Source organism: Theobroma umbraticum, unplaced genomic scaffold (genome assembly GCF_002168275.2).
Source record: "Theobroma umbraticum cultivar Fairchild unplaced genomic scaffold, ASM216827v3 scaffold_30.0, whole genome shotgun sequence".
Lineage (NCBI taxonomy): Eukaryota > Viridiplantae > Streptophyta > Magnoliopsida > Malvales > Malvaceae > Theobroma > Theobroma umbraticum.
In genome coordinates, this window is record NW_018397254.1 from 5,072,472 (window position 1) to 5,096,091 (window position 23,620).

The window sequence follows — 23,620 nt, forward strand, 5'->3', positions numbered from 1 at the left end:
AAAAATTATTAAAAATATATAATATATAAACAATTTTAAAAATTTTGGAGTGCAATATAAAACGACGCTCCGCCCCTGGTTAAAACAAAGAAAATTTTGGCTTGTACACTGTAAAATTAGCATGGTTTGTCATGATTCTTTTTTTGTAAAATCTGTCTTGATTATTAACCTGAAGGATGGGGGATTTGAAGGCCATTCGTGTACGTGATCTTTGAGAGGGTAGCAATGGAGTCTCAAAAAATCCCTCCAGTTGGCAACCTTCTCAGTGTTAACATTGAAACTAGTTGACAAACGGTTGGCCTTGGAAGGGTCGTTAGAGTAATTTTTCAACCTCTCACTCTCCGGTAATCGAAAGAACTCTCCAGCTAAACGCAGCATGTTATTGATCAATGCCTCTGAAATCCCATGGTTCTTCACCTGATAACAATGAATTACTAAACCTATAAGACCAAGACTCGTAGCAAGCAATAATTACACAGTGCATTACAAATACTGAAATTTCTTGGTACCTGAAAAAAACCGTCATGTTCGCATGCTAGGGCAATCTGCTTAAGAATATCAGAGCGGTTGGGACCATAGAGGTCCTGGAGGTCAATCAGAGGAAGGGAAACATCGGATACCCGAACATCAGAGAGATTTGGACGGTCGGAGATTGGTCTGATGTAATTGAAAGGTACCTGCTTAACTGAAGATGCGAGGTCTGTCAGTAACAGCTTGGTAGCGGCCATGGGAAAATGGAATATGCAAGGATCCTGATTTTCTTACTTTGCGGAAACTTTAGGAGTTCTTGCACCTATTTATGCACCCATTTGCAGTGATAAGGATGACGTTGCCCCGTTGACATCATAAGATTTACGTCATCTTTTCAGTTTCGGGAATAATAAAAATATATACATTAATAAACTAGAGAAAGTTATGATTACTACCACCTTGGGATTCGGGGTTCCATTAGTGTTGTTTTTACAGAATCTGGCAAATGATGTAACAGCTTTTACAGCATCAGGATTTTATTTCTATTGTAGCGGTCACTCCATTCGCCTTAGTTATGTCATGTGAAAAAATAAGAATGGAGCTGGAATTTTTAATCAAGAATGTTAGTTCCCATGTGAATAACTAACATGCCCTTTATAAATCGTGCTTGATTTCTAGTCATATATCCCGTGAATACCATAATTTGATAGATATTTCATTTGCATACTTCTCAGAAGAAGAAGAACTCTTAAACCATTAAGAATTAGTGATTTCTGATGGCTAAATCAATTATTACGGCGGGAACAATACTTCGGGGGCCCAAAGTCTAGCTTAATTAATTAGCACATGAAGGTAGAAAAAATGGTAGTCAATAAACAAAACCGGTTGGTGCGCAAATCTGTTTAAAAGATGTCATCTAATGCCTGCCTGGCGATAATATTTTCCAAATGAACTGCGCTTATGAGAACTCTCACGCAATCTGCATGCCTCAATATTCTTTAATAAAAAAAAGATTATCGCAAATCAGACAGCAATATTCGATAATATATTTAAAGGGAGAAAATATATCAATCGATTTGGCTTTGATTTTATTTGTTGCTCGGTCATGTCGGTATTAGAAAGAATTATTTTTATGTTGTACTTTCGAAGAGATATATAGAATCAGCATATTTATTATCCACCGCTATTTACTGGTCATTTACAAAACAGTGACAATGATTTTTCTTTCATATTTAAAACAAGTGGATTAATGGAACTTTCGCTCGATCAAGTTTAGCCTTTGAGCTCATTCTGGAATGTACCTTGTGGACGATGCTCGTTTCACATTTAAAAGCTTTAACAATTAAAAAATACAGTCCACAAAAAAAAAAAAAAAACCTGGATCGTACTTAGCTTTATCTAACGAGTCGAAAGGCTAAAGTAATTGGAACTTGGAAGACTCTAACCGAGGCCGACCGAAGAAGAAAGATTTGATTTCGATGCCTGCACTGAATGCCAACCATCTTGAGCTGTCAAATGCCAACTACATGCCACTAGTATTATATAATTGATGGAATCTTGGATTGTATTTCTTGTTTCATGTTTGTTTATTTTCACCAAAGCCTCGGGAAGCGTAGGGCCCTTTGGCTTTAGGTGGCAGACATTATCATCCGTCTCATCAAAGCCTTCTTGGGGAAACCGAAGACGCCACTCAAGCTTACACCTCTGTGCTGATCTTGTCCAATGTCACTATTAGTGCGTGACGAATCACCGCACCAAAAAGTTGCTTTGTATCCTCGTCACCTTGCTTGCAAATTGCAATTGCGAACACGGGGAAGTTTTGTTTTTGTTTCTATTTTCCAAGGCCAGCATCAGCGCTGAAATGAATCGGTGCAAACTGAAAACCAAGTTTATGTATTGTGTTTGAATCGAAAAAGGGTTTGCACGGAAGAAGGCCAAGTTTGATCAAATATTGCTGTCAAAGGGGAACAGAGCTCACTGCAGCAAATGGTTTGTGTGCCCCCACGTGACGGTGGTTATTTTAAGAACGTGAATCTGTCCGTACCAAGTTAAGTTGCCACGGATGATATTTGAATCTTTATCAAGCATTTTTCATTTTATAGGATCCTCTTTGGATGTTTAGTGATTAAAGATGATTTACATAGAAAAATGAAAGACTTAATTTTAAATGATGGTTTTTTTTTTCATTTTAAGATGTTGCTGATTTTTCATCTAAATTTCTTTTTATTTTTAAATAAATCTTTTCAATCACGAGATTTTAAGATGGTGTGACTTATGAAATAATTTTATTATAATAAATTTTACTTTAATTTTTAAGTGAATTAAAATTAATTATTAACTAATTACTGTAAAACATGTCACTAAAGAAAAAAATAATTATAACAACAAAATTATAAATTTTTTAAAAAATATATTATAAAATTTTAAATTTTTGAAACACGAAATCCCTACTAACCCCTCATTCCCTCCACGACTAAATGAAATGGGTGTTAATTTGTATGTCGACATTGAATATCATGATTCATTTGAATTTATAAACATGGGTTAGGATATATGCCGACATACAACTATAAATACTGTCAAGTCTTAGGTCCCCTTGGTTTTAGTTGACACGCGAGATGTTTTCAGAATCTACCATTGAGGATTGTAGCAGTTCCGGTTCGTCTCCTCCCCTTTGAAACTTTCCGAACCTCAATCTAGTCTTTACCTGCCACGATTTTTTATTGATATGCTTAAACAGATTACTTGAGCTAATTGAACATGAATTCTTTTTTGTCTTTTTTTTTTTTTCTAATGGAAGTGAACACGACTTCATACCCAAAATGCTTCCAGGTATACTATTCCTCAGTCTATGCATTACATGGGCGAAATTAGTCATGTACAGGATTAAGATAATTGCAGTTTCAATTTTTTTTCTCTTAAAAGGAAAAATAGAAAATATAAGGAATGTAGAAAGACAGGTGTGAATGCAATTTGGACAAATTACTCAACTTTATTCGATGGTGACACAAAACACCAGAACAAACTGAAGCTTAACTTTCTAAAAGGTCACAAAGTAACATGATGATTTATATTAATTAATTAATATTAAAATGTAGGTAAAATACTCTTATATATTTCAATTTTGTTCATAATTTTTATATGAATTTATTAACATTAAATATAGACAATTTGTCTCAAAATCTCGACGGACTTTAACAAAATTTACAAAAAATTAAAATACCGTTCAAACAAATAACAAGCATCCATCGACATTTTTCCTTTTCCTTATCTTTCTTCTTTTTCTAACTTTTTTAACTTTTTATTTTATTTTTTCCCTTTCCTGTCTTCCTTCTCTTTTTTCAATTTCTTTGGCTTTTAAGTTTTTTTTTTCTTTTTCCTACCTTCCTTCTCCACGGTGGGCATTTTTTTTTCTTATTTGCATTTGTTAAAAAGGAAAGAATGGGCACCGACTCCAATCCAAGATCTTAGCGCAGCAGAGGAAATTGTTGAAACTTGGGAGGAATCTGATTTCTGGTTGCATCTTTGTTGAGTATTTCAGTTCTTAAGAGATTATACAATTGTAAATAGAGATAAGAGATAGAGTTTATTTGAAGTTTTGAAACCTTTATGCCATGTCTAATGAGATATAAATTCAGGGATTTTCTTTCCGTTTTCAATGAAAGCTAAATTTTCTATAAAAAAAAAATGCTTTGCTTGTCTCTTGAACAAAAAAAATCGTCTAGAAACTCCTCTGGGTTTTCGTATTTTTTTGTTACATGGTAGTGCGTTAGTGACTCAATTGCACAAAGGGTAAAATTGTTCAAAAATTGATGTCTTGTCATCAAATAAATAAAATTATTAACGATAGATTAACATAAAAATTTATGTGTTTAATGAAAATTATTTTTTGGAGACGATTTTTTTATTTTTAATATTAATGACTTCATAAAAAATTATGATTAAAATTTAAGAATATAAGGTATTTTATCCTAACAAATATAAAGAAAAAGATTTTTTTGAAAATGATAGAGTTTAGAATTGATAGATTTAACACATTGTCTATTAATACTTAAAAAAAATTACAGGATATAAAAGTCTTTTGATAAATAATAAAAATAACAATTAATTGAATAAAGTTAATAATTACTTACCAAAATTATTGAAAGATCTTAAAATTATTTTCACAAAGAGGATTAATTATGAATAATTATAAAAGCATAAGATAAAAAAGTAGCAATTGAAATTAAAGATAATTTAGAAAATTTCATCATTAAAACAAAATTCTTTTTAATAAGTGTAATTAATATTAGTTTTATTTTGACTTTCAAAAAATATTTATTTTATTTTAATAATTTTATTATATAAATTATGTAACTTATCAATAATTACTTTTAATATATTACATTTTCTCAAAACGAATTTGATTTCGCTATTAGAATCATGTAATTAACAAAATATAATTATGTCAACATTAGCATATATTAAGATATAAAAATCAAATGTTTTAAAAAAATTATTTAAACAAAAAATTTTGCTTAGTAAGACATGAGAAAATATTTTAAAATATTAATTTTTTAAAATAATTATTTTTAATTTATTATTATTACTATTATTATAATATTATTCAATTTAAAATTATTTTTAATAGAAAATTCAACACCTTCCGAAAGGAGAATCTTTCCGGAAGGAATTGCTTTAGAATTTATACCCCAACCTTGCACGATAGCTTATCATTGCTTTTGCTGTTAAATCATAGTGACATGATTTGAGGTATCATTCCAGCACAGCATCAGTTTTCCCAAAACCGACTTAACGCTTTAACAAAAAAATCTCAAAAAGAGTAGATAAAAATAAAGACAAATTAAAGAACCTCTGGGTCTGGGTTCTAGAATTTATTCTCTACTCGTGCAAGATCTTTTTCGGCAAAATATTTAATGCAATAATTAGAAAATGAAAATTGGTGCTAATTTTGTCTGCCTCAAAGCTTGCTATTCGGGTTATCATTTTGGGCCTTAGTTGGACAGCGCCGATGTCCGGCCCAAGTAAGGAGTATGACGATGTCCACGTGGCACGAGATCAAAGATCACAGCAAGAAGGAAAAAAAGGAGAGAGAGGCAGGAACATTGAAGGGTTTTTGCGTTTGTTGAAGTAGCGGCAAAGGAATACAGAGAAAATGCCAGGCCCAGTTGTCCAAGAAGACGAGCAGCAACAAGAACAACTCAATGCCATCAAGGAGCAACAAAAACTCGAGGTTTTCCCGTTATTAATCTTGCGATTACGGATTAACATTTACTGGGTTTGTGGTGACGTCGGATTTCATTAACATTTGCCATCTTTTTTTATTGTTACAATCTTTGTCTTTGATTGATTAAACAGAAAGATGAGGCCATTGTCGAGGATGTTAAGGACGGACAAGATGATGGCCATGACGATGACGATGACGACGATGACGACGATGACGACGACGACGAGGACGACGACGCCGCCCTTGATGGTATCTCCTTGGATCGAACGTTTCTGTATTTTGAAACCAGTAATTTGTTGGATTCAGGAAATTATATATTTCAAACGCAATTTTAGGAACTTGATTGCATGATTCCAATTTTGTTTATCTTTATACGAGAATGGCAGATTTCGTTTGTTCATGCTTGCATTTTGTTGTTCCTTGTGCAATTCTGTGATGTTAATGTTTCTGCTTTTTTTTGTATGTCCGATTTAATAATATATCCTGTTGTTGAAATCTATTGGTAGCTGATGAACAAGGTGCTGGTGGGAATGGGAGCTCTAAGCAGAGCAGAAGTGAGAAGAAAAGCCGTAAGGCAATTTTAAGGCTTGGGCTGAAGTCTGTGTTAGGGGTCAGCCGGGTCACTATTAAGAGGACTAAAAATGTAATGTAAAGCTTATTTCAATGTAATGTCACTATAGTTAAACATTTTGTTCTGATCGATGCATTGATTCACCGCATTTTATCTGCGTCCACCAGATTATGTTTGTCATCTCAAAACCAGATGTGTTCAGGAGTCCCAACTCTGAAACTTATGTCATCTTTGGGGAGGCGAAGATTGAGGATTTAAACTCTCAGCTGCAGAAACAAGCTGCTCAACAGTTTAAGCTCCCTGACATGGCAACTTTAATGCCCCAGTTAGAGATTTCCGCAGGTGCTCAAATTGATGAGGAAGAAGAGGATGTTGATGAGACTGGAGTAGAGCCACGGGACATCGAGTTGGTGATGACACAGGCTGGGGTGTCAAAAGCGAAGGCTGTAAAGGCTCTCAAGATCCATAATGGGGATATTGTCAGTGCCATCATGGAACTTACTACCTAGGTAATTTCTACGAGCTATAGTCCTGTGATATTGCTCTTTTGAAGAGTTTTTGAATCAACTCTGCTGGAGCTTAGGTTTCCGACTTATTGTTGTTGACATTTCCTAAGATTAGAACCATTTGTTTTCGATGTCCTCGCACCTTTGTGTGCAATTTTACATTTCAATAATTATTATGTCTCAAATTTTGGGTGGGTAAAATATACCTTCTACGAGCAGTATTACAATTGCATGACAAGGATATCTAGGTCCAACTCTATTTCCCCCTCCCCTCTTTATCACCATTTTGGTGCTTTGCCTTGGGGTTGGTAGTGTTGGCCATCACATAAAAAGGCTTTGCCAATATACAAAGCAATGTTTTACATTGACCTTGTTATGGTTTGACTGTTGATCATTGTTTCAACATGGGGCCATGGGCAGAGGAAAGCTTGGATATTATATGAACACTAATATTTTTTGCTATACAGGAATTTATTTTCAATCATTGTCTTGCACTGGCTTTAGTTTCGTTCATTAGAGTGAACTGTAGATGCTTGCATGTTCCAGTGTCCTCAAGGATCAAACGCTGATGAGTCATGACCAAGGTGATTTATGTAGAGTAGATGATATAAATTTCAAGGCCTGTTAGATAGACAACGTGGTTTCTATTGGTTCGTTTTAGATCTCCAAATAAAGTCATAGACTCTTAAGTAGTGTTTGATATGAAAGAAGTGAGAATACCTACCTTGTAGTATGTCTAATTAAATTATATTATAATGTAATTGCAGTCCAAAATCAATACAATTAGATTATATTGTACTCTATAATATTTTTAAAAATATTTTTATCCTTTAGTTTTTTTTCTTTGTTAAAAATGTTTTACAATATTATAATTTATTTTTTTATATAGATTTCGAGAATATCTTTTTATTATTCTCAGTAATCATGGTAACTATCAATAAAATTTATATTATTTTTTTAAAAAAAATTACAATATAATATATAATATAAGAAATTATATTAAGAATTGAAAATAAAATATATAAGATTATAATAAGAAATAAAAATAAAATATATGACATTAAAAATATATTTAAGAGATGATATTATATAAAAACTAACAATAAAAAAATACAAGTGTATTAAACTTGCATTTTAATAAATAATGATAATTTTAAAAAATAATATTATATTTTCAGTAAAATATTTATAAATCAAATGTTACAATGTTATCTTTTTTATATTTTAATAATTATTTTGTTTATATATCAAATATTATAATATTATCTTTCTTACAATCATATTACTTACAATCATATTATCACATTGCATTGTAAAGTATTAAACGCAACTTTAATCAATTTTATTCGACTTACATTCAAGTTTGATTTTGGTTTTGGACCATTTATTGGGGTTCTGAATCTTTTGGGTTTAGTGATCCAAATTTCAGTTTCTCTTTTTCTTCTAGGCATCTTCATTTGTAACACCTTTATGTAATTTTAACGATCAAGCCAGATAGTAATTCTTGCCAAACCTAGATCATTTTGAATATGGGTTTTACTTAGAATCTATCTCCTGCATGATAGAATTATTAGAAGGTCAACTATATGTGATATTCACCCACGAAATATAGATATCATGAATGGTAATTACAAATGTATTTAAATAAATAAATCCATACAAACACATATATACAGTTGTAATTAAGCAGAACTTAGATAAAGAAAATTTATATTTCATTTGGTGATGTTAATCAGATGTTGTTTAAGATTATTGTTTAAAAGGAGAAAGCACTCGAAATATTTTTAAAGTCAAATGAAAGAGACTATTGGTGATATCTGGTTGTTATATTTAGAGTATAAATACTTCACGGAATAAAATAGAATAAGTATTTTGTGAAAATTGAATATGATGGGAATAAAATGAAAATGTTATTATGTAGTTTGGTTGATGAAAAAAAATAAGATACGAAATATTATTATAACTTATTGAAATATTTGACTAGTAAAAATAATTTTAAAATAAAAAAAATATAGGTGATAAAAAGGTAATAATAACCTTTATTATAATATAAAATAAAATATTCAGACTCTTTTTAAGTATTAATCAAAATTTCATAATGGACAGTTTGTTTTAAAAATTATCTTTCGTTGGATACATAAGTCTAATTATTAAAATTCCGTGGATGTTTCTGTCAATTTGTTAACGTGGTAATGATTTTTAGATAATTCTACTTTTTATTAATTTTAAAAATTACACTATATATAAATTATAATTATAATTTTTAAATTTTTTCTTATTAAAAAAAATCCTTTCTCTCTTCTCAAATGGTTAGTTGGCGACATTCTTATTTGTCGATGGATCACCTCTTAACCAAATTTGATCATGCATGACCATATCCAATCAAATCTTTGGTCATGCTCTTTTAGCTAAAGGAGCACTTGGCTCCCGAGCGATGCTCCCATGTTGAGTGCTCCCCTAACTTGGGGATCACTCAACGATACTCCCTTGAAGAGCTGAGTGCTCCCTAGGCCAAAGGAGCACTAGGGAAGCACTCGACAGTGCTCTTTTAGGGAGCTGAGTGGTCCCTTAGCTTGGGGAGCACTCAATAGTACTCCTTTGGGGAGTCGAGTGCTACCTAGGCCAAGGAAGCACGATTTGGTGCTCCCCATGCCAAGGGAGTAGGGAGCACAGTCTAGTGTTCCCTTGAGAAGATCCAACTGAAACTGACATTTCACAGTCAGATATTGTTGCAGAGTAGTTGATCAGTATAACGGAGTGCTGTCGACAAACTTGAAAGAAAGGGAAAGAATGAAAAAAGAAAACAAATATTGTAGATATTTTATATTTAACTATTAACGTTATTTACACATTTAAGTTGATTATTTATTTTAAAAATTAATAAATTTATGTGTAATTATGATTTAATGTTAAGAGTATATGAGTATTTTATCATTTATTTATAATTTAATCATTGAAAATTTAAACTATTAATATTTTATTTATAATTTAAATATTAACAATTTTAATTAATTTTTTAATTTAAAATATTATCTTTTATAATATATAATTAAAAACTTAAATTTTTTATTATAATAAGATTTATTTTCATCAAAAACAAAAATACTCTTTATATAATTTTGTAAAATTTATATCAAAAAGATAAAATTAAATAATTTTTTTCATTTTTAATCATTTTTTATTTTCATTAAAACTTAAAATTATTAACAATTTAATAATTTATTATTAAACTATTAGTATAATAATTTATTTCTCTCCATTTGAATTTTTCATTTTTTAATTTATATTTTCACTTAACAATTTAAACATTAATATTTTTTATATATTAATTTTTTATTTATAATTTCAACAAAATCCTAAACCCTAAATATTAAAACATTAATAGTTTTTAATTTAAAAATATTAATTTTATAAGTCTCAGTTTGTAATTTTTGAAGGTGAGTATATTTTAGTCCAAAATGATTATTATTTCCACGGGTCTGAAGTAGTTAATACGATTTGGAGAGATGGTGTTAACCAGAGGAATGTAGACACCTATTTTTTTTCTCCCAAATAAATCACAATATAAAAAAAAAAAAAAACTGAGAAGCATGGCCTCTATAGTCAACTTTCAGGAAACAAAAGCATTCAATACTCCTTGTGCAGCCGGATTTAAGTCACCTCGGAGAAGAACCCGAAAATTTTTGGTTAGAAACAGAATGCCGGAATGAAAAATACTCAAGGGCGGATATTTTCCAAAATCCCAAGGAGCGATTCAAACCAAAAAAGCACTTAGCAGCCAACCTAAAAATCCCTAGTAGCCAAGAACCCAAAAAGAAACTTTAGAAACTTTTCTTATTTTCTGAAAACCCTCGAACCACAAAAGATCCTAGTTCTAGCAGCCAAAACGCCACAATCGTAATCAAAGAAAAAGAACCAAAAAGGAAAAATAAAAAATCATGAGAAATAGTAAAAAAAAGGGTTAGGGATTTTGGGTTTTTGTAACGTTTTCTAATAGTAAAAAAAAGGGCATTTTATCTCTAGGTTTATTATATAAAACGGTGTCATTTTGGGGAGTGAGAGAAGGGTGAGTTTTAGACTAAACGGTGTGGTTTTGAGAGGTAAGGGAGTTGAAAAAAAAAAAAAACAAAACAAGATAACCAAAGTGACTGTGTTCTGGTGCGGATCTGTGTGGGGATGGTTGAAATGGGCTTGCAAATCTTTGTAGTCCATCTAACTTAAATCATCCCAGACAGGGTATGGTGTTTTTTGTTTGTTTTTTTTTGTTTTCGGTTTGTTTTGTGGATGTGGTCCATTGTGAATTTTAATGAATACTGTCTGAAGCTGAGTCCAATATAGTTAAAAGAGAAAATAGACAAATAAAAGTGAGTATTTTTACGAGACTAGGATTAGGTAAAAAATATTACAAAAAATGTTCATCTTTTCGTGGTATGAATATTGAGAGAAGAAAAGCAGAAAACCATAAATAAAAAATAAATAAGTAGTTAGTTAAAAAAAGAATAGGTTTAGATAAGAAAAATATATAGATAGAAAATAAATGATAAAAGATTTAGATAGGTAAAATATAGAAAATAAATATTCAGTTACAAATAAAAACAGCTTTAAATATAAAAAAATGGGAAAATACTTAGTTATGGAGAAATAGATTTAGAAAGATGAGAGAAAATATAAGTAAAAGTAAAAACAAAAAAAAATATATTTAGTCTAGAAAATAGGTTATGTAAATTAGTAAAAATAGGATAAGGAATATTTCAAAATAAAAAATTATTCATTTACAAAAAATAGATTAGGCAAAAAATATATAAATAAATAATGATGGCAACAATAAAATTGAATATTTGGTTAAAAAATGGATATAGGTAAAAAGTGAACATTTTCTAGAAAAATAGATAAAACACTTGAATTCAAAAAATGAAAGGGTAGAGAAATAATAATGATGATGATGATGATGATGATGATGATGGTATATAGTTAGGAAAGTATCTAGGTTTGGTTTAAAAAATGTTGCAATATTAATAATTGTAAAAATTATATAAATTATACCGATGATGAAATATCCATTTGGAACGTGAGAAGTAGCAATTTCTAATGGCTTTCTTAAATTAGGAATTTTGATTAAAACTCTACCAGTATGATGGGAGGTTTTAATTTTAAGTGTTGATGTTTCTAATCCTAAATAATGAAAATTGTATTAATTAACCTTGTTATTAACCAAACAAAACATAAAAACAAAGGAAACAAATAACAATAATAATTATTATTATAATTATAATAATAAATACAAGAGGGAATAGATAAAATAAGTAGTTTTAAAATATAAGATTATATAAAATTAGGATTTTCAAGATAATAAATAAATAAATAATGATAATAAATTTTTTTTAAAGATGACAAGATTATAATAATAATGAATATAGAGAATAATTCATAGTGGATATGGAGGTTTATAGCACATTGCACATCATTATTGCATTGTTAAAAGTCATGGCATGTAGACGTGTGTACAAGTCAAAACCCCAATGATGGGACTATCGAAGGAGTTTACAAAGTTGAATTCTTTTAAAAAAATTTTCAAATGAAATGATATTTCAAAGTCTTACTATTAAGATGAATGGGTTTAGAAAATATCTTTAATAAATAACTTATGCTTGTAATAGGTTTGCGTTCATGAAAAATATTATTGTCAAATGAAAATGATTATTTCAATGATGGGATTTATTTGTTAAATTTACGAAAGTGAGTTTCTTGGGTAATTCTCTAAGTGAGAGAATCTCCGGATCTCACCAGTATAATAGAAAATTTTGAAAAATATCTTCAATAAAAGGTTTTCGTTTTGCATTATTTGGACTTTATTCCATTCATTTTATAATTGCATCATGTACACATCACCATGAAATCGAATAAAATGTTTTAATTTGCTAACAAAATAAAAATAAAATAAGTAAACAATAATTAAAGAACCAAAAAAATAAAATCAACAGTTTAGGATAACATATAATTAAGTAGTACGGTTAGCAAAACGGACATCACAAGAGTGTTAATCATTCCTCGTGTATAACCGCACTCTTTAACCTAATTTTAAAAATTTACAAATCAGTTTATTGTTCTTTAAATAAATCAAAATCAATTTAAAACTTTATCGAATAGAACAAATTTAATAAATGATCAATCGTACTTAAATAAAAAGAGTGATAACAACTTTTTTATTTTTTACATCTAACGAACAGATTCTTGACCCCTCATGTTATGACAAAGAATAGAACCAGAAGTATTGGACTAGGGAGTTCCAAGTTCTTTTCCTCTACCATGATTTAAAGTGGGGGAATATTTCAAAGGTTCGTCATATGACATAGGGTCCATGTTCATCCTATGGGAAATTAGCGCAGTACCTTGAGACCAACTTTTGCCGTAGCTTTGACGTCTTCGTTCCTTCGAGTGGGCCGCTAACGTTTATGAAAGGGAGAATGGGAATGCGTTTTGCCCACAAAAGTAAAGGTGAGTTGAGGGTCGAGGAAGCCTTCCCTGCCCCCGCTTGTGCATATGAAGTTGGTGTATGCGTACTAATTATTAATGCGGCCTGCAACTAGATTGCTTCCGCTTTTGTCCGATTAATGCAAAACGTTTGGAAGCTTTCCTTTCTCGTACCTTCTACGTGAATTAGCCTGGTCATCAAATAATTGGCAAGGACGATTGTGGAATGTTGAAGTTCTAAGCAAGCAAGATGTTCCCATTCTCTCAAGCAATGACATTAATTAATGGAACCGTGTAGAGAGGGAAGAGCAAACTGTTCTTTTGCCTTTTACCAAAGCAATGGCATGGCTTATGAAACTACCAGGTGTGCGTTGAGAAATAACCATGGAATAGCCTCCTAAATTGGCTACCCAGATTAGCTGTGGGCACACCCAGTAGGATGTCCCCTTCCTAGATTACATCAGTTTGTGCCTGCGGGCAGCATTCTTATTCAAACCGAACCCGATTATTAAAAAGAAAAAAAAGAGCATTTAAATTTACCGGTACTCACGAGGGAACAATACGCGTCATAACGGAGATGAGTAGCAGCGTTGTCAACGTAAACCTTCTCAATAGCTTCATTTAATTTGATGATGAGTTTTCAACCTCACAAATTAAGGAGTCAGACAGTCTATTTTTAGAGGTTAGAGCTTTATTGCCAGGACAAACCTAATGCCGTACCCATTAAAAATTAGGCAACCGGCAGTTAGCAAAGTCGAAAAGATGGCAAGCAGACCATGTACTTAGTTGACAATCTGTTATCTGTGGCCTAATTATCCAGAAGGGATTGATCCTTCTGAACAGCGGCTAGTGACTTTAATCACATTGATCGGTCGTATTATATAATTGAACATAAATCTATATGAATCTGCGAGATGGGTCAATGATCTTTATATAAAGAAGTAGGTTCTTGAGCGTATCCACACTTGAAACTTCGATTTCAGTTTCCAGGCAATCGGAAGGAGCGAGCGAGAATGGAGCTTTTGCAATGTCATTTGAAGTGCTTAAGCAGGGACCTCCTAACAGACATCATGGCTCGTCTAGATGGTTCAACCCTGGCCTCAGCTGCCTGCACCTGTTCTGACCTCCTAGGTATAGCTCGTGAGCAAAGCTTATGGAAACAGTTGTGTCATTCGACGTGGCCTTCCACTGCACTCAAAGAAGCTCAGCACCTTATTTCGTCTTCGGCAATGGATGGTTTTGACAGACTCTATGCTGATTCCTATCCTCTTATTTTGCATGACAAAGTTGCCAAGAACATTCCTGCGCTAACCCACATCTCTCCGTCTAATTTTGCTTCATTTATAGATGTTTACTACAGTGATCAATGCATTCTGTCCAGAGTTTTAGATGGCATACCAAGTTCGGGGGATTTTTGTGAAGATGATGAGACAAGTGACCTTATGAGATGGTTATTGAGCTGTCCATTCACATTGGTTCTCTTGGATGTCGGTCATGATGAAGGCACTGGAGATGGGAATGAACTCCACCCTGCCAACAACCAATATGATCATCATCAAATATTAGCTCCCCATTTTATGTCCTTTGTGCATACAGATCACTGCAATGAGCTACTAAAGCGCCTTAGGTTAAGTTGGGTGCTGTTGGACAAGAAGAGAGGCAGGGCAGTCAATCTCTCAAGCTGGAAGCCATTGTTAGTGAAAAAGATCTGGGCTACCGATGGTGATTATGAGATTCACTTTGGGTGCATTGTACCTGTAGAGGAGAGCGTGCTGCCTCACAAGTTAGCCAAGTGCCTTATATTGGCTAGATGCAACCTGGCGGAAAACGGGTATCTGGGATGGAAGGAAATAAGCATGCATTTCGAGGACACTGGGGGAGTACATGTGTGTGGAGGCAAAAGTTTGACCATTCTGAATCAGGCTCTGTATTGCTTGCGAAGTAATAGTCGCCTCATGGTTGAAGAGGGCTATCAACAATTTGAGGAGCTAAAGCAAGAGATGATACGGAAAAAGAAGCTCAAAGAAACCATAGCTGATTGGCTTTGTCTATCCTTTGAAGTTGCAATCTTCATAACATTTGGGTACTATATTTTACCCATATAGCATTCTACCACCACGTCAAGGCTTAATATTATTGAATAGTAAGACAGGGAACAAAGCATCATTACAGTCAAAGATTAAGTAACACATAATAAAAGCAAGAGCAGTTCGCAGGTAAATTCCCAGAGTTTTGATATTCGGATGTCTGGTAACGAGTACAAATTCAAAAACAATATGCAGAGTATGATCTCCCCAGGACAAATTTCAGAAATAAGACGAGCAAAACCAATCACAAATTTCACTCATCCTCGAATTTAAGATTTGTACAAACTTTGGCAGCTTACATTATCTTCAACAATAATGCTCCGGTTCCAAATTCAGCGTGGGGCATTGAAAAGAGCTTTGCTAATAATACCAGTGGCCTCAATGTAACGATCCACACATCTAGAAATGCAACTACTCTCGCTTCCACTTAGACTTGACCCAGGTTTTGTGATACACTTGTCAAAGCACTTCTCCCTCACAGTCTGTATTACAAATGAAAAGCAATTGAGAAATAGCTCAAGTAGAGATTGTATGCATATTAGGCCCCAATAATGCTATAGAAAGCATGATGAAAATTTTTTGATGCTATAATAAAATAATAGCCACCCCACTCACACTCGCAAAGAGGACATTTAGCAAGCAACAGCCAAGCCTACAGGAGAGATATCAAATAACTGGTTGCCTTTTGTTAATATGAAGAAACTGAATAACATGAATTGGGCAAAAATATCTACTCATATAAGTAAACGTGCAAATAAGATATGAACTATTTGACAAATCTTCTCCAAACCATGATAAACAGTGACAACTTAAGTCAACAAACTTGTATCGAGTAAGCTTTTCTAGAACAAACAGAAAATTGAAGAAAAATATCCTAGACATGGAGTATCATAGTATATTAGCATTCCAAATTGAAACTGCTACACAAATATTTTCTAGCATTAACTTTTACAAAACCCTCCTGAACCTTTGACAAATCAAAATGGTTTGAAGCCACTTAAAACAATCTAAGGAATGTGGCTGCTTTTCAGGGTAAAACTAAATTCATTCGACAACAATCTAGACAAGGAAATCCTTGAATCAAATCCGATGGTGGTCCATTTTAATCCATTAAAAAGACTACCTTTAAACTCTTCCAACTTCATAGAAGTTATCTAGCCAGGGAACAGAAGATTGGGCATCACACCAAGAGCATTTTCTAAGCAATGCATTGAAAAAGACACAGTTCGATGACCAGCTGATAACCCACGTACTGATAGTGGTGATATATTTCAGACAAAATAAATTTCACGATAAAAAGGAAGAAAAAAAAAGAGAACTATTACATCAAGATTACATATAGATACCAAAAACCCAGAACCAGAATTGAGAAATGGGAAGAGAGGTTAACCTCGAGGAACTCCTGGGCATAAGCCTGGGCAAGTTGAAGCTTCATCTGGTCCATGAATTCTTCTGTTGAAATTTGGGGAGATCCTGTTCCACTTGAACCTGTTGAGAAAGAATCCATTTTTGCTCTCCTTTTTTCCTTTTTTTTTTTTTTAATTTCCTTTTTGCCTGTTAAACTCTTTATCTCTCTCTGCCTCAAAACCAAAACTTGGAAACACAAAAGCGCCCTAAACCCTAATCCTATAAAAGGGCGAAAAGAAGGGAAGACACTAAAACCCATTGACTCTTGCAATTTTGGACACGGGTCCGTCACCATGGATTCGGCCCATATGAAGACCCATTTACTTTGGGTCTCTCACCGCTTAGGACAGTTTACTCTTCAGTTGGCTTTCACAATGGCTCAATCATCACAATGGACAGTAGATGGGCTATAAGATTTAGGCTCAACTTCAATCGGGTTGTGTAAATTAAGTTTTTTTTAAAAAAAAAAAATTAAATTTTAAATCCTACCATATATAGATTCAGTACAATTTTATATAGGTTTTTCTTATTAATTTCTTTTCATGAATGTAATATGTGATATACATGAAAATTATTTTATTGTAATTGAAAATATTAAAAAAAAAAGATTGATCTCATATACAATTGCATAATGTTGAAATGTTTGTTTAATATTTATTCCATTCAATAGTGTAAAACTAGTTAGTTTTTAAACTTAAAATTAAATGTTTAACTAAAATATTGAAATTCAGTAGCATTAGTGTCTGCTTATTGTGATTGAATTTACATTTCAACTGTACTTACTAATTAGAAAATATATTTGGATACCCAATTTTGTAATTTTCTTTATTTGATTGAAGAATAAAAACTAAGTCTAGGAAACTTCATGACCCAACATACATTTTGCTTTAATAAAAAATGAAAAGTATAACAATTATAATTATGGTATCGTTTACCAATAATCATTAACGTTATCAATATCTTGTAAATTTGAGATATATAATTTAAACTTGACAACCCAAAATAATGTTTCATTCAATCTTCACTTACAAATGAATTTCTAAAGAAATCATGGTCTCTTTATACCAAATTTTGTCTAGGAATTGGTAGTTTCGAAGTGCATAACTATGTTTTGGCTGGGGTCAAGTATTAGTCAAGTCTAGAACCGAATCAAACGGGGTCAACTGGCACGTCTTGCAAATTGCAATCCAAATTCGGTAGACAGAGTCCATAAGGAGCGTTTTAAATTAAATGTATGGTTGTGGGAGGGAAGCTGGCCTAGCTGAAGGGAATCAACGAAGAAGGAAATCAACCTAACTTAGGCTAACGATGAAAGGCTGCTGGATGCATTCGAGAAGGGTTTGAGCAGTTCGTTGGAGATTATTTTTGATGGGGCATTCTTTTAACCCCTCTGTCCCTTAGGGAGAAACAAGCATGGCATCATGATTCAGGAACCAGTTATCAGCAGAGTAAAAGTTCTGACGAAATAAATTATGCCATTAGTTAAGTGACAGATAGAGGAAGGAAAAAACAAGAGATTGAATTGCTCTGAGAAAATAATGCATCTCCTGGGGTCTTATCATGTCTCTAACATTTGAGAAAAAGCCTTCAATGTCAAGATGATCATCTAGGCCCCAATACAATCCCAGTTACCCAATCATCCTTAGATCAGGAGAACCCTGCGCTACGTGTTGTTACAGGTCACTTTACAGTCCATCCCGATAGAGAGAGAGACTGACAGATAAAGAAGCCGACAATTGAAGCATGAAACAAGACACAGCAGCTGCCAACTGGACGGTAGGGAGTGCTCTATGGTCCTGTTGAGTTTGGAAGTTGTGGTCCTATGCCTACAGCTTTATGACAACATGGACCATGATGTACCCAATCAACTATCTCTTTCCGTTTATTTTTCTCCCCACCAAATGCTTTAAACCCTTTTATCAGAACCATATAAATATATAATTGAGCAGTCGATTACACTAAACAACAATTATAAATACTTTACAGAGCTGTTCCACGTTTTTGATAATTTCTTTGCAATTCACATTGCCCTGCTTTACACACCAAACTGGAAGGTCCAAACGCATCAGGTATTAGAGCTAGCGTGTCGAGGATTCTTTTATGATTATATCTGCTGAATAGGGAAGGGCTTGTCAAAAGATCCGTCCTAACATTGCCTTATATATTCCTCTGGTTTATCACTATCGTTTTCCTGTAATAATGGCAAAGAGAGACTGGGAGACCCTATTTTTTCGATGAGCCCAACCTAAAGACTCACATAGCCTATAGGGGGTGGGGGAGACAGCGAAAGGGATGCAAAACAATGTAGTGCTAAGCTTGAAGAGGCATGAACCTTTATCAAAGCTAAACATCTCGATGTTAACAAAGTGCTAAGAAAGGGGGTCCAATAATAATTCCAATCGGTTAGACATCATAGTCTGCTCCCCAAATCCTTCTGCACATCTCTTTGATTCATGGATGTGTGCTAGCTAGCTAGCTAGATAGCCAGCTACCGTCACACGCATTAGTATTTGCGAATAATCTCTCCTCTCCGATCGATATACAGTTCAGTAGTTCAACTTTGAATAAGTCTAGACGACGTTGTATATATTGTTGGGTATACATATATGGTTTTTCAATTTTAGCCAAGTCTTTCAAGAACATTCATGGGACTATGGGAGGTTGGTCTCACCTTTTCTTGGAAAGAGCCGCTATCCTGTTAGATGGGAATTAAGTAGAAGTTGCCCTGCTTTCTTCCAGGTCCTATAATACCTAAGTTGTACAAAAGGCGGACCTTGATGTAAGCATTAAAGTTAATTTCTATATCTTTATATGGGAAAAGTATAACTGTCAAATTATGTAATTAATCATGTACTTTATCAAAATGATAAATTTAATTTTGGTATAATAATTTTTAAAAATTGAATTTTTATATTTTATAAAATTGATAATATTATCTTAATGTGTTAAAATTTTTTTTATTATTTATATTAATATAGTGTTTGGTTATATTGATGTGATATATTTCTATTGATGTTTCATTACATTTGATAATATGATAGTGATGAGTTGACATTTTAGAAATGATATAATTGTAATGTCGACGGTATAACATGATTAAGTACTATTATGAATTTTATAAATGTGGACATGGAATTATCTAATGTGAGTTAATGGCTTTAAATAGGATTAGAAAAGAAACAAATCAAAATTATGTATAGATTTTTAGGATTTAGGAAAAGAGTGCCGTGAGATAAAAAAGAATTGAATTTTTGTGCTCCATAATTTAAAGTAGTGAAAAGAATGTAGTAAAATAAACAAATTATCATATTCAATTTCACATCTATAAAAATTTGCTTTATCAGCTTAAATAACAGAAAAAATTTTAATACTTGTTAACAATTAGACTGACATTATTAATTTTAAAAAAATATAAGAACTTAATTTTTATAAATTATTGTATAAAAATTAAATTCTTCACTTTACCAAAATATAAAAACTAATTATATAATTTAACTAAGTACAACGCCATAATATATAGAATTTGAGCACAATAGAAATAGCAAAACTATGTTAATTTTGTGAATATATTATTATTCTTTTAGCTTAATTGTCTGATCCCATTCTCACCACATCAATCACCCAAGAACTTGTGTGCCACAGCCCACAGCTAAGTTCCATGAACAAGATCCTCCAAACATTTAATAATGATTGATTTGACCTAAACCTAAAAGCTTATATTAGATCATGAGTATTACGCATCAGTAATTTTTTATAAAAATATTGAAGATATCAAAAAATTCAAAATTGAGCCAATGGACTAAAAAATAGACATTTATTACAACGTATTAAAGAACACTTAAGCGAGCAATTGAAATGTTTAATCTTATTTCTGATACAAGAACCCAACAAGCAGTTTTTAATGTGAAACAATATGTGCGATTCTAATTTTTGATCATTTTTTGAGATAGAAATGGTGACTATTCTTGTTTCCACTCAAACAATGAAACTATTCTCATAATTCTGTGTCTTTATTCATGCTATTTGCATACTTAAGGTGTGCAATTTGGGATATGTATCCTAAAACTTACTTTTATATTATAAATAAGATAAATGTTGGAATATTTGGTTAACTTGCTAAAGAAGAACACTGGTAGGAAAAGTAATGTTTATTTTGAACCAGATCAGTCAGTTGGGGCCATTGATGATCTGAAAATTAGCTAAAATTATGGTCCAATTAGATGGGTGATGATTAGGAGATTAGAAGCTTGATTAGTGGCTATTACGTACTTGGTCTGGCAGGTAGTAGTTGCCTAGTTGGCTTAATAATCTCTGCGACTCATCATCATCATCATCTTTGATTCTTCATGACAGAGGCTGCTAACGGAATTCACGAATTGTCCCCCCATCCATTCCCCACCCCCACAAATCGTTTGTATATTTGTGCATTAAAGACAGAAAGACAGTGAGGGTGTGGGAGATACACCATTAGATCGCGTTGCGGCTCAGCTGGATATATATGCAATTCTCTACATAATCCACATGGCCGCAAGCATAAATAAAGACACTAGGTAAAACACAAAAATCAGTTAACTTACAAGAATTCCCATTTTGATGTACATCATCACATGCTACGTTAACACCTATACAGCTGATAAAATATTCCTTTTTTTTCCAATTTAATTCAATATGTTCATGCTCAGAGGCAAAGGGATTCAACATTAATTAGGCACATGCTAGCTAATTTTCAGATTTGACGTAAGTTAGAACCAAAATTTTGGATTACTTGTCGATTTTTTTTTTCTTTTCTTTTCTATTATATATACATATATCTTCCATTCCTAGTTCTAAGATGAGATAAGAACAAAATTTGGTCAATATGAATGGACGAATAGGATAAAACAAGGAGTAGAGCTAATTAAACTTGAGCTTAAATTAAGTAGGGGCTTAGTGGGTTAAACATATAGCAAGTTGCCAAAAACATGTTCGGGTTATTGTATCGTAAAAGGATGGAAGAGGAGGATGCTTAATTAGAGAGGCACGCAAGAGGGTCATTCTTCCAGGAAGTTGCTGCCTAGCTAGTAGGTACCAAGAGTACTCCAACCCCACGAGGCAAAATTAATTGTGTCGTAATTATAAATTCAACAAGGCTAATACATATAACAATAATACTGGTAATAATAGATATAAATAATAGGACGAAGGAGCATGGCTGGATGGCTCAAAACCAAGTGGGGGCGTTATTGAGTTTTTTTTTTTTTTGGGATGCGCGAGAGAGGAACTTGCAAGTTGGGGGCAAAAATTAGGGAGAGGCAATTTGGCCCCATTTTGATATTTTTAGGGGGTGGGGGGTGTGGTGGGGTGTTGTAAAAGTCAATACAAGTTCTAAATAGAATAATTAGTCAATCATCACAACTGATTCCAGCGTTGATTTGCTCAATTTCAATAAACTCCAACGTCACTCTAATCAGGTGACATGACGGAAGCAGCTCCTTGAAACCAATGAAAACCTCAGATTAATTTGTACTCCATTAAATATTTATATTAATTACTACTATAAGAATTAAGAATAGTGTAATGTGTAATGAATACTAAATTTGGGGAACTGGGTCTTTCATAATTTATGGATTAGCGTAGCTCCTCTATGCAGCAGTACCACTAGTATACGATAAGAATCCAAGTGGTAGAGTGACCCAACCACAAGACAGACATATTGTTTAGCATTACAAGATTCAATATATTTATTATTATTCCGCCCTCTCTCTTTCCAATTTATATAATATTGTAAATTTAATTACCGTCACATCACTACTAGAAAGGGTGGGGATCTGCCTTGATGTGTTATTACGGCATTACATCAACCCAAGATAATATACATTGAATGTCTCGAAAATTAGTTGTTACACTATCAATTAAAGATTATATCGTTTTGAGTGGTATGTATTTGGATGGAATCTAATTCTTATAAAAGGTTACATCGAGGTTGCACTTATTACAAGTTCAGAGTTAATTATCTCAGTTATATAATTCAATCATTAATGCATGAAATCTTACTATAGTATCTGTCAAATGAAAAAATTAGAGCAATTGAATTCATACATTTCTTGGTCGTCCTTGTTATCATGTAAGGATTCCATGATTCAACATGCTGTATATATATATATATATGGAAACGCCACTTTGTTTTACCAGCAAAGAAGGTAGAGAATATATTGCTGGAAAGCTGAAGGGAGTGGAGACTGGATTAATTCCGGAAGAAAGGCCTCACACGCAAGAAAGGTTTAGCTAGCAAGGTGCCAAGGCATCCCTATCAGCCACAATTTGAGTAGCTGGATGCTCATCAATTAGCGGCTGGGGGTGGTGGTGTGGTGGCTATGCAGTGCCCCATTATCCTTCACAACAGGAGCAGCCTTTGTCATTTTTTTCCCTGGGCAAATTATGGCTATAAAATGATTGGACGGTAGGGCTCATTATTACAAGTTTTATGTATCTGAACCCACTGTTCCACAGTCTATACTTATTAATCTAGCAGGTGTACTTAATTTGCCCGATTATTTGATCTGTCATTTCTTAAGTAACAGGAAAATAATTTTTAAAATCAATGGCTACTGTACTTTCTAAGTGTGAAATTGAATTTATGACAACAAATTCTGTTCATTTTTTTTTTATGGCGACGCACCAGTGTCATAATTTGATATGCCCCAGGATTTTTGCCCTATCACAAACGATGCAGATGCTACACTTAAAATGGAAGTGGTACCTACGTGCATCAGTGTAAATCTTCCACTTCCCACCAGCTTTATTGATATGTTTTTCCTTACAAGAATAAAAAACCATGGCCTGGTGAAAACATTGGTAGTTTTTTTTATTTATTTTAAAACACGTGCAAGTTTAATATTGA

At 32.7% G+C, this 23,620-nt stretch overlaps 4 protein-coding genes across 4 annotated transcripts in view; 2 read left to right on the forward strand and 2 right to left on the reverse strand.

The window, feature by feature from the left end:
* LOC110409049 (protein DMR6-LIKE OXYGENASE 2-like) overlaps positions 1–766 on the reverse strand; it is a 3,014-nt gene extending 2,248 nt beyond the window's left edge. The window contains exons 1-2 of the mRNA XM_021418269.1: positions 510–766; positions 170–417 (exon numbers count right to left, since the gene is read on the reverse strand). Coding sequence (XP_021273944.1) covers positions 170–417; positions 510–728 — 467 coding nt within the window. The 5' untranslated portion in view covers positions 729–766. The remainder of the gene's footprint in view (positions 1–169; positions 418–509) is intronic.
* A 4,778-nt stretch (positions 767–5,544) lies between these two features.
* LOC110417911 (nascent polypeptide-associated complex subunit alpha-like protein 4) lies at positions 5,545–6,976 on the forward strand. The gene is made up of 4 exons (XM_021430511.1): positions 5,545–5,704; positions 5,830–5,947; positions 6,205–6,341; positions 6,437–6,976. Exons 1-4 carry the CDS (start codon positions 5,627–5,629, stop codon positions 6,776–6,778), a joined length of 675 nt encoding a protein of 224 aa, XP_021286186.1. The 5' UTR covers positions 5,545–5,626; the 3' UTR covers positions 6,779–6,976.
* A 7,145-nt stretch (positions 6,977–14,121) lies between these two features.
* On the forward strand, positions 14,122–15,467 carry LOC110426650 (putative F-box protein At2g36090). The gene has a single exon (XM_021441928.2). The coding sequence runs from the start codon at positions 14,260–14,262 to the stop codon at positions 15,349–15,351; it is 1,092 nt and encodes a 363-aa protein (XP_021297603.1). The 5' UTR covers positions 14,122–14,259; the 3' UTR covers positions 15,352–15,467.
* Positions 15,456–16,942, reverse strand: TIM13 (translocase of the inner mitochondrial membrane 13). Its single transcript, XM_021441939.2, has 2 exons — positions 16,724–16,942; positions 15,456–15,815 (listed from the first exon to the last, which is right to left on the reverse strand). The coding sequence occupies exons 1-2, from the start codon at positions 16,838–16,840 to the stop codon at positions 15,666–15,668; spliced, it is 267 nt and encodes an 88-aa protein (XP_021297614.1). The 5' UTR covers positions 16,841–16,942; the 3' UTR covers positions 15,456–15,665.
* Positions 16,943–23,620: the final 6,678 nt, after the last annotated feature.

What these genes read in the sequence shown, in the direction of transcription:
- LOC110426650 (XM_021441928.2), top strand. Translation starts at nt 14,260, where the DNA reads ATGGAGCTTTTGCAATGTCATTTGAAGTGCTTAAGCAGGGACCTCCTA.
- LOC110417911 (XM_021430511.1), top strand. Translation starts at nt 5,627, where the DNA reads ATGCCAGGCCCAGTTGTCCAAGAAGACGAGCAGCAACAAGAACAACTC. An exon ending in AGGAGCAACAAAAACTCGAG is followed by an intron (nt 5,705 to 5,829) that starts GTTTTCCCGTTA and finishes TTGATTAAACAG; the next exon opens with AAAGATGAGGCCATTGTCGA. An exon ending in CTATTAAGAGGACTAAAAAT is followed by an intron (nt 6,342 to 6,436) that starts GTAATGTAAAGC and finishes TGCGTCCACCAG; the next exon opens with ATTATGTTTGTCATCTCAAA.
- TIM13 (XM_021441939.2), bottom strand. Translation starts at nt 16,840, where the DNA reads ATGGATTCTTTCTCAACAGGTTCAAGTGGAACAGGATCTCCCCAAATT. An exon ending in ATGCCCAGGAGTTCCTCGAG is followed by an intron (nt 15,816 to 16,723) that starts GTTAACCTCTCT and finishes TTTGTAATACAG; the next exon opens with ACTGTGAGGGAGAAGTGCTT.